Genomic DNA, 11,519 nt, shown 5'->3' on the forward strand with positions numbered 1-11,519 from the left:
CAGCCAAATTCAAGATACCCAAACCCTAGAAAAATCAACTATTTAATGCATACAATTCAAAAGGAATTCCCTAAACAATCCCTACAATCAATTTCCCTCCTAAAATCCATTCAAAAACCTTCCTATTCGGGCGTGCGGCTGAATCGGCGGCGTGCGTGCGGAAATGAGAGGCGGAGCTTCCGCCTCGTTATGGCTGGGGGGGGGGGGGGGGGGGGGGAGCTTCCGCCTCGTTATGGCTGGGCCGGTCCTGTGCGGACCGGCTCGACCGGTCCAGTGGACCGGTCTAACAGTGATCTTTGGAGAGCAAATGAGAGAGAGCATTAGAGCACTAGGCGAATGAGCATAGATAGTCAGATCCGAGCATCAGTCGCCCCCATTCTGTCTGATGGGGGCACTACGGGCTGAACCACCGGGTCATAGCCCCCGGTGCTGTAAGTCTCCTTAATCTTAGAAAACCTTTAGGGGCCCCTAATGATTGTATGCTCCATACCTTTTAGGACCCTGTAGAAACTTCATTTTATAACTAAGATTATTTTCTTTTGTTTAGATCCCTAAACCTGTTGACACATGTACAAATATCCTAAGGGTTAGAAAAAACTTTTTTTAGTCCCATGTATGGATGTCCAAGTTATGGGACTAAAAAATTTTTTTCTAACCCTTAGGACATCCGTACATGTGTCAACAGGTTTAGGGATCTAAATAAAAGAAAATAATCCTAATTATAAAATGAAGTTTCTATAGGGTCCTAAAAGGTAGGGAGCGTACAATCATTAGGGGCCCCTAAAGGTTTTCTAAGTTTAAGGAGACTTACAGCACCGATGGCAAAGACCCGGTGGTTCAGCCCGTAGTGCCCCCATCAGACAGAATGGGGGCGACTGATGCTCGGATCTGACTATCCATGCTCCTTCGCCTAGTGCTCCAATGCTCTCTCCTTTGCTCTCCAAAGATCACCTCGTAAGACATAGAAAAGATGGGTATTAGAGCACGTTCTATATGATAAGCAAATAATGATACAAAGAAATGAAAATACAATAAAAAAAGAATGTACAATTTTGTTATTTGCGCATTGGGTGGCCACTTGCTTTCTTTTTGGATTTTTTTATTTTACAAACATTTAATTTTAAAGCACAAGCAAGAAAAGCAGCAAAAAGACTAAAAGCAAAGAAAAAGACGATAAAGTGCAATAAAAATAAAATAATTAAAAATAAAAAATAAAAGAAATATATGAATTTTTATTGTATGACATACTTCTTTAAAGTCAAGTATGCCTCTAAAATGCCTTCACACCATGAATAGAGAAGAAGATATTTTTAATGACCTTTGCTATCCCCACATTCCAAACGAAGCACTTGACACATTTGACACAACTGACCAAACTATTTTCTAAATAAAGCCCAAAGCGAAAGGGGAACAAATTCTCAAAACTAAACTCAAAACAAGTCCTCTTTTGTTTCGTATTCATCCAAAATTCAACTTTTTAGAAGCAAACATTAGAGAAATATAACTCATATAAAAAAGATCATTTTGCTTCAAGAAAACACTAGAGAGCTTTCAAACACGAATCTATTTATAAATTTATAAATCTCAAAAATGACTTATGAAAAATTTCAAATAAAATGATATATGAAACCTTACATAAATCATCCACCAAAACACTTTTTCAATATAAAAACAATCAAGTGTTTTTCACATTTGATGTGGGGTAAACTCTGAAAAGTTTCTCAATGAGAAGGTATTGTGAAGCCTTCTATTATGAAACATTCACAAGACAACATAAAATTTCTTAATGCAAAACAACTCGCAAAGCTTTTCGTAAAGCTTTCTAATAATATAGTCATTCAAAAAAATCTTCCAACCTATAAAATTCTCTAAAAAATAAAGCATATAAACATTCTCCAAAATTTATTTACAAAAATAATTTGAAGCATAAAACAAATAAAAATATGCATCTAACTCCTCTCCAAATCAATTTGGAGTACAAAACACATCAAAATCTGCATTCATTTCTCACAAAAAAATAGTGAGAAAAACTATACAAAAGACAATAATTTCCTCATAAAAGCAAATAGGCTTCTCCTAAATGTTGTAGAAATTCTTGCGTAAAATCAATGAGAAAACCCCTGAAAAACTGCACTCATTTCTTACAAAAGCAGTAAGAAAATTTTTATAAAAACTGTAGGAATTTATACAAAAAAAAATGAAAGATCTACTCAAATGCCATAGGGATTCTTGTATAAAAACAGTGAAAAAATTCCTCAAAATTTGCACTCGTTTTTTCCACAAAAATCAGGGAGAAAAGCCATATAAGAGATGTAGGGATTTCCACAAAAGAAGCAATGCTTGCCAACAATGATTCATCAAGAATGAAGAGAGAACTTTCACATTCTCTTAAAAAGAAAAACAACATTCAAACATATCGAGAATCTATCTTGCTACCGATAAGAACAACACAAAAATAATTTCATTTTTTTTAATTATAACTCATAAGCAACCAAATATGTCATTCATAAACCAATGTCTCCAATCGAATGCAAATTATGCAATAATGAAGTTATATGAAGACTTGGTATGATCACAAGCATCTTGCTCATAAATCTCTTTCACTTTTCTTCTAATAGATAGGCATTATCACAAATACTTTATATGCGCATTTTACTAAAGAGACAACATGACCTCTCAAGACTTGCCACCGCTTACACCTAAACTTTTAAATCATGTAACATGCCTCAAGTTCAAACTCTACAAACCAATTCTTCATTGTTTTAAACAATATAAGTCAAAACTATATTTTGATTACACCATATGAAATCATTCGTAGCTAGCAATAATCATTATCACTTTCTAAAAGAATTAATACTCCATTTGATAATCAAATAAATATAACAAAATTAGATAGCAAGAAATGATAATGGACGCATCATCAAACTACTAGCAACAAGCCATTCCAACAATAAGTTGATGAAGATATAGTTATTCTTATTTACCGTTAACAATAAGTTTTTGAGCTCAAACAAGCAAATCATGTTGTATAATCCATTGACAATAAATTGATTATTCAGAAAAGATTAGTAAAAAAGAAGCTATGGAATCAATACATCACGAGCTATAATTTACAACCCCAGTCATCATTCTCACAATAAATATTAAGCATTCAACATTGAAGAAATTAGAGAAAGCTCTAGCAAATATAGCCATGTCTAACCTCTCACCAATGTAGAAAGGCAATGATATGAAATCTTCACACTAAATATGTCCATTGATGAAAAAATTTTACATGTAAGCTTGAGTCTCATGAATCACAATTAACCAAGCATCCCAACCTTCCTCCTATGACATTTAGTCAAACACTTGATGTGCAATATTTAAAAGATCACATGAAACAAGCTAGCATGGAAATCCAATATGCACATCATCCGGATTGGAATCCTCTAAATAATCTATACAAGAGCTTCACAATTCATATGACAATCATTCCAATAGGAAAATATGGGAGCATATACATGAAAAAAGAAAGTAGAGAACATTTCATTTCCAAATTTTACAAAGGATTTCAACATCATACATTCTTTTTAAGCTATCATGATTAAATAGGAAAAGGTAGAATAAGTAAAGGATGAGGAGAAGAAATAGAAATAAGAAAAAGGAGAGAAAAAAAAGAAGAAGAAGAAGAAGAAGAACACTCACCTTGCAAAGAGGATAAGGGAGGAACAACGACTAAGGCTAGGACCGAATGCAAGGAGCGACGGGAGCAGGGGAAGTCGCGATACGGGCGACTTCGGCCGGGAGCGAGGCGTCGGGTTCGGAGACCAGAGCCGGCGTCAGGTTCGGTCTGGGCGTGCGAAGGCGAAAGCAGAAGCAGGAGGGGGTTCCGCCTCTAGCTCGCGCGAACGCAAAGAGACGGAGGGGAAGAGGGGTTCCGCCTGGGTTGTGCGAAACCGAGAGAGAGAGAGGGGGCGGGTGCGAATAGGGAAGAGCTGGGTTATGTGAGCCTTCATTTTTGAGTAAAACGAATCTGTTTGCCGAAATAAGAAGCCCGCCTATCGTCGTCTCTCGCTTCAGCTTTTGAAATTATCTCAGAAGAAGACCTGCTCGCTGCTCGATGTCTGCCCGAGTTGCAGGAGATCGTCTGAAACGCGAGATTTGGGCTAAAACGAAGATTTCATTTAATCACAGCTGTTGAGGTAATTACCGGATTTAAGAAATGATTTAAATTAAGCTAAAAGTCAATTGGAGTGAGCTGGTTTGACTCAAATTTGGGCTAAAACCGGGCTCAATTCCAGGTCAAAATCTAGGTCAGTTTAGACTCGAGACGGTTCGACTTAGCTATGCCGGTGAAATTGCACCTAAATTGATATTAATTTAAATCAAATCGAGTTCGATGCAACCAAGATAAATTAATTGAGCTTAATTGAACATAGTCGAGTCTAATTTAAATCAATTCGGATCGATTCGTGTTCGAATTGGGCTCGACGAGGTCTAATTAAGTCGATCGAAAGTGCTCGAGAGTATGTAATATATATATATATATATATTACATACTCTCGAGCACTTTCGATCGACTTAATTAGACCTCGTCGAGCCCAATTCGAACACGAATCGATCCGAATTGATTTAAATTAGACTCGACTATGTTCAATTAAGCTCAATTAATTTATCTTGGTTGCATCGAACTCGATTTGATTTAAATTAAGCTCAATTAATATATATATATATATATAGACGAGGGCTTAATGCAGAAAAATATGATAGGCATTTTTTTACAACAATTTTTGTCTAAAGTCTTCCATAAGCATAGATCAGTCAATATATAACGACGACCTTGTATGGTAATAATGCAGTCAAAATAGTCGTAAATCGATGCTCACCACAACGATGCGTAAAAGAGGTCACATTAACAATTCGAGAAGGTGAGGTACTGTTCTTGATCAAAGGAAGAAGAATACTGGTCAACACAACAGCACTGATGTAGTTTGTCTGGATCATCCTGAATAAGCAAATAGCAAGCTATCAAGAAGTTAAGGCCTCTGTTGGGAAAACCTGTACACAGTTATTTTATTAACCTAAGATCACACCCCACATTAGAGCACAATAACTTTCTAATAATAAAATTACAGGATAAAGTATGTATTAACCATTGTCAACTCTGCATATAAAATTGATTAATTTATAATAAGGCCAGTATTATTAGTGTAATGAAGAAAAAGAAGAAACTTAGAGGAAATGAGAAATATACTGGTCAAATCCATCTGCAGTTAATCTGGCAGAAGTTGCTAATATCCCAGCATTGTTTATAAGGAGTTGAACCGAAGGATGGAGATCTGAATCAAGAAGCCACTGCTTAAAGGAAGTTTCAAACTTCATAATTGATTGAAGAGATGACAAGTCAACCTGGAATGCTTTAAGTTGAGCATCTCCATGCTCTAGCTTAATTTCCTGAATGGTCTGTTAAAATTTATAAAGGAGCTCAGCGCAGGGGAATCACAAATGTCAGTAGATTTAGGCTTCGTTTGGGACGGCTTTTTTATAGCTCCTTGAAGCAGCTTTTTAGTACAAAAAATTAAATTTTTTTACAAAAAAGCTGCTTCAAGAAGCAATAAAAAAGCCGTCCCAAACGAAACCTTAAAGGAACTTCAACTATCAGCTCCGAAACAAACCTTGTGTAAAGATTCAGCCGAACGCCCAACTGTGCTTCACAAATAATAAAAAGAACCATCAGAACAGATTTACAAGAAAATCGAGACCAGTAAAAATGTAGACTTGACGTAAAGAAGTTTTAAGACATGGGATATTCATAACATTGACAAACAAAGACCTGCTAAACTAGCTTGCTCAGAGAAAAAAGAAAGGGAGGAACGCTGGATGCATAACCCAGTGGTCTAGTGTGAGGAAAAAGGAATATTTTACAGGCTAGAAAAAAGCAAGCTTCCTGAAACTGAAGGAATGCAGCTATGACAATACTGTTTTCTTCAAAGTGCAATTGCATGGTAATACAAGGGCTCAATTGCTTACTTCATCAAATAGAAATTCTACATTTTTGGGAAACTGGGATTTCTCAAAAGAAAGACTTACTACCCAAAAACAAAGTTTCATATAATTAAGCAGTTTTAGGGCCAATGGTTCTTTCTAAGAAACTATGTTTTCCCTCATTTCTGAGAGGAATTCAGTTTACGCTATAAAAATCATAATTTCAAATTTCTTTCTAGTTACCACTGCTTAGCTTTTACTCCCCTATGATAATCATGTGGATCAAGGTTTGCTTCCTATTCTATGCATGCTTCGAACAATTTTGTACTCTCTCCTACTTCACTTTCTGTGCTAGAAAAACATGCCTTGGAAAGCACAAATAATTCTTAAAATATCAGCAAAGTTTTGATTAACTCTTAAATTCACTTAGTAAATTAATTTACAATTTAGAGGCCATACTTAAATTATTACAAATCTAATCTCATATTTATAATTTTACTGATTTTGAAAAGTGGAGCATGCCATTGTGGATTGAGAGAAGTATTTAACCAAAACTAATATTAGAATTTATGATCAATGATTCAATCATCTTCATGAAACGATTTGTATTCTTAGATACCCCTCATTACTTACTATACATTAAATTAAATTTTCTAAGAGGCCCTAGTACATTAGAGTTCTGATTATGCATGGAGAATAGAGACATTTGATCACGCTCTTCTTTTTCTCAATAGCTTTCCTATTCCTACGATTTCACAAGGGCTTAGCATTACACAGAGCAAAAAGAGCATTAAATCTTGATAAATAGGATGCCTACTTTATAATCAAATGACAGAGAAGTTAACGCAAATTCATCTTAAAAGGTATTGGCTTAAAACTTTGTGCTGCATATCAGGATAGATGAGAGTGAATTAAGTTTAATATATTTGGCCATGGTGTTATGATTCATCATTTCCTATTAATCCTTCTGAGTGTTGTCAGAAGTGTTTTTTTTTTTGTCATAAGTCAAACCATTATTTTTCTAATCTGCTGACATTAATTATAAACTCCTCTAACAAATGTATTTTTTACCTCTTATTGTGCGTATTCAAATCATCTAACTATATTTTCAACTCTCTTATCTTCAATAGATGTCACTCCAACCTTTCCTAAAACATAATCATTCTTTAATTTATCTATCCTAATTTTGTCATACATCTATCTTAATATTCTTAATTTAATCATACTCAATTTAGATATTAATGATTTTTTTTACAACTTAAGATTCAGATATATATTAAATTATCAACCTAATTGTAGTTTTATAAAATTTACTTTTAAGGCTTCTTGATATCCTCTTATCACACAAAATCTTAGAGGCAATTTTCCATTTTAAGTATTCAGCCTTAATTTTAGAAGCTATTTCCTCATCTATATATCCAATTTTAAATTATAAGTCAAAGAAACTTAAATCTATCACACTTAAATATTACCTCTAATAATATTAAACGACAATTGTTAACATCACATCTACTATAATTACATATCATATACACAGTACTTCAATGATTATGCAAAAGCTAGAAATTTTGCAAAGAGAGTAATTAGTAAAGCAAAAGTTATAGCTTTTAATGATATATATAATATGATTGGTATTAAGAAAGTGAATAATACATAAATAAAAAAATTTGTATACATGTCCAACAACTCAATACTATATTTTCCCTATTCAATTGGGGTACAATCTAACAATTTTTATAGTTCAGCTTCTTCTCTCAAATCCCTCAAGCAGATTCCTTTTAATAGAGAGAAGCATCATTAAACATCATTTCATTAGTCTCATATAAAGGAACTGTTCTGTTTAGCAATAAACACTCCTATGCAAATGTACATAATTTCCTTTAACTCCAGAAGTGTAGAAATGCAAGGTTTTGGGCTTTCTAATTCAATTTAATGTAGATTCAAAGTAATCTATTCCCTTCAGTGGTAAAAATATCCAAATTTATTGTATTTAAGTTGCACCAGTTTCATGAATAAAAAGGCTAAAAATTCGTTTTAATGTAAAAAAAAAGTAGAGCTACTTTACATAAAACCAAGCAATTCCCCCTCCCCTTTTCAGAAAAAAAAAAAAAGAAGAAAAAACAAATCTTTACCTACTTTCATTTTATCTTCATCTGTTTTGTAGAGCCTGAACAATTTCTTAATGCAGAACAAAATCCCGCTTTACTTTCTCAATCCATTTCAAAACCGACTTAGTGCAGGATAAATGTTTGAAATAAAGGTACTGAATATAAGCAATCCTCAGTTTCTCACCAAGAACGACATTATAGCCCTCGCCAGCTAAGGCCCGCGCTGCTGCCGACCCCAAGCCCGAAGTCGCCTGCAATCCCCAAAAAAGCGCAATTAGATTCACTTCGAAAGATAACGTAATAGCCATAATCCTGGTATATACAAGAGAAAGTAATAGCCATAATCGCCATCAACAAAAAAGAAAGTGTATTCTTACCCCTGTAATGATGCAGATGGGACGCTTGAAATCGCCGCCGGCGGAATCGGGAACTAAGCAGCGACGAAAGTGCTGTCTCGGCAGCGGGCGTCGTCGGAAGAGGGCGGCAAGGTTGAGTCGGGCGTAGCAGTAAACGAGGGTGAGGGGCCATATAATAGCCATCCTCCAGAACTCGCGCGAGAGGACCATCTCGATCGCCGCTCGGTCAATGCGCATTGCGCTGGTTTCTTTGGCTTCCCCCGACAATCTTGAGAGACTGTGGTAGTACTATTTTAAGTAAGATTGAGTTTAACTTAACTCCGGTCGTCTCACGAACTCCTCTTCATCCTCACACGTCGCTGGTCCGCCGACGCCTTCTCCGGCGAGCTCCCGTCGCGGCTTCCTCACTTCTTTGTCGAGGGTTTTGGGAGGCAACTTTTATTTGTTCCCGTGAACTTACGCAACTCTATAGAATCGCTAAGGGTTTTCATTGTACCAAGTTTTTTCTAGCAATAGGTAACAAATACCTAGCAATATCAAGTAAATCCCTAGCAATATCGAGCAAATATCGAGTTGTACCGAGTTGTAGAAAACTCGGTACAACTCGGTATTTGCATGGTATTAATCTTCATAGAGCGGTATTTCTCGTTTTTGCAAAGCAATACCGAGCAAATACCGAGCAATACCGAGAAAATCTAGAACATAGCATTCTCGGGTTCCGATCCGGGTCAAGTCATCGGGCTACGCGGTAAAGAGTAAGAGCACGTGGGGACATGTTATTGGCGGCCGAACGTAGCTCTACGTCTGATCAGAAGACGTAATAATTGTTCTTTGGGAGGAGGTTTGCTTGAATAAATCTTGGTAGGTAATAATATTCAATTAAAAATATATTTGAGTTAAGTTTTGTTTGGGACAAATTTTTTATTGCTTCGCTTTTTAAAAATCAATTATAATTTTTATTTTGCCATTTTTTTTTACTTTTAAAAAAAAAATTGTGATAGAAAGCTGCTTTTTATAACAGTTTTTAAAAAAATTAATTTCGTCATAACAATTCTTTAATCATCTTTAAAAAAGCTGCAGCCTTCATAAATGAATGCTTAGTATCCTATTAACTATGCTCAATCAAAACAATGGAGGAATTGTATTGTCAATTAACATTCATTTGATTTGTTAAGGCAACATTAAAATTAAATTGAACAAATGCTATATATTAGAGTCCTAAGTTTATATTGAAGCAAATGGGGTCAAAGATAGGTCAACCATGGAGGAAAGGGTTAGGATTCTAAGGTCAATCTAACCTTAATGATTTTTTTTTTTATTTTTTTTAGTTTTCAATTTGTCTCAAGTTTTGATGATGAAGATAATCAAATCTCACAAGGATATTGAATATAGTTACCTACCTCTAAAGTTGACTAAGATTCAATATTACGAGGTGATTTGATTAGCTCAACTAGGGTCACTAGGCACAATATGTTGATTTGTAAGTGTTCGTAAAAAAAATTATATAGGAGGTCACATAAGCCTAGAAAGCGAGAAATTATTATGTGCGGACATGTAACGCCGTTCAGAGACCAAACAAAATGTGCAATGTCACAGATATTGATATCGCAGGTTGGTACCACTGACATGACGCATTTTAGTTGGTCTCCAGACGTGAGCTGCGTCTGGTCTCCGCACATAATAATTTCTCTTAGAAAGCAAAGGGGAATTGAAGAACCACCCTAAACCTAATAAAAAAATGTGGCAAACAAATTGAACCCTAATAGTTTTGGTAACATTTCAAAATTAAATTGCACATGATGGCATTGATCAAAGCAACCAATTATAGACATCCATTTGAAGATAATTAGTCAAATTTATGAAAACCAATTTTAAAAAAAAATTATTCATAAGATAACTTTACTCAAACTTATGAGTTTATTCTTATCAATAGTTATCCTATGAATTTAAGTTAACCAAGAATATGTAAGAAGATCAATACATTTCAAGACTTAAGGGTTAATTTAAACTAATCTATGATAACTAAGATTTTTCTTGGAAGAAAGGTGGAAAAAGCAAGTCTATGAATTTCAAGGTAGCCAAAACTTTTTTGGTCAAAGGTATGAACTTTAAATAGACAAAGACTATTTTAAAGAGTTCAATAGAATCTATGAGCTACCTATGAATTTCAAGGTCTAATCTATGCATTTAAAAGTTCACTATGGATTTGATTGATTTACCTCTATGTTTTGAGGGAAAATATGTGTGGCTTTTGAGTTTCAAGATCGAACTTATGAGTTTCAAGATCCAAACTATGAAGAAATTATTAAATGCGGAGACCGTATGCGGAGAAAAGTTTGATTTTATCTATTTGAACAATAAAAGCGTAGTGTTGAATGATAAAATCATAGTAATAAATAATAACTGAACTTTTATTATTCACAGAAACAAAATCAAACGGTTCTTTATATCTAATCTTCGCACGTAATAATTTCTCCAAACTATGAGCTTCAAGACTGTAAAATTATTTAGACTTTTTTTTAAACAACTTCATTATTACTTTCTAAAACAGCTTTTTAATACAAATTTTTTAATTTAAAATTTTTTTAATAAGCAAATATTTTTAAAAACAATAAGAAAGTTGTCTCAAACGTAACCTTAATCTTATAAATGAATTTTAAGATATATTAAGATTTATATGAATTAAAAGCTTTCAAATTTTGAAAAAAGTAAAAAAAGAAGAATTTATTTAGTAGTTAAGAACTAATTGGAGGAATCTAAAGTTGAGGAAGATCAAAAGGTCATTTGAGTTGATCTATGATGATGTTTTTTTCTTTATCTTTAGGTTAAATTTAAAATTTTCTTCTAAGAAAATGACATATTTTAGAACAACAAATGAATTTAGATCATAAGTTGATCAAAATATTTTATTGAAAGCTTCAATCACCCTATTAACTTTAAGATAATAAATAATTAAATTACTAAATTAATTTAGTAATTTCAGCATTTTAAAATATAAACTATTAGCTTATATGATTTGGCATGGCACGCCAATTTGATAAATTATATGGTCTCAAGAAAATTGAAGTACATGATTAGCTTTGACATATAT

General features: G+C 34.0%; 1 protein-coding gene across 1 annotated transcript in view; it reads right to left on the reverse strand.

Moving 5' to 3' along the window:
* Nucleotides 1-8,911, reverse strand: part of LOC110097884 (dehydrogenase/reductase SDR family member on chromosome X-like) — a 17,969-nt gene extending 9,058 nt beyond the window's left edge. Inside the window, exons 1-5 of the mRNA XM_020824522.2 lie at nt 8,450-8,911; nt 8,257-8,323; nt 5,655-5,683; nt 5,234-5,442; nt 4,866-4,984 (exon numbers count right to left, since the gene is read on the reverse strand). Of these exons, the coding sequence (XP_020680181.1) occupies nt 4,866-4,984; nt 5,234-5,442; nt 5,655-5,683; nt 8,257-8,323; nt 8,450-8,665 (640 nt within the window). The 5' untranslated portion in view covers nt 8,666-8,911. The remainder of the gene's footprint in view (nt 1-4,865; nt 4,985-5,233; nt 5,443-5,654; nt 5,684-8,256; nt 8,324-8,449) is intronic.
* Nucleotides 8,912-11,519: the final 2,608 nt, after the last annotated feature.

The sequence above is a fragment of the Dendrobium catenatum genome, unplaced genomic scaffold (assembly GCF_001605985.2).
Source record: "Dendrobium catenatum unplaced genomic scaffold, ASM160598v2 fragScaff_scaffold_574, whole genome shotgun sequence".
Taxonomy (NCBI): Eukaryota; Viridiplantae; Streptophyta; class Magnoliopsida; order Asparagales; family Orchidaceae; genus Dendrobium; species Dendrobium catenatum.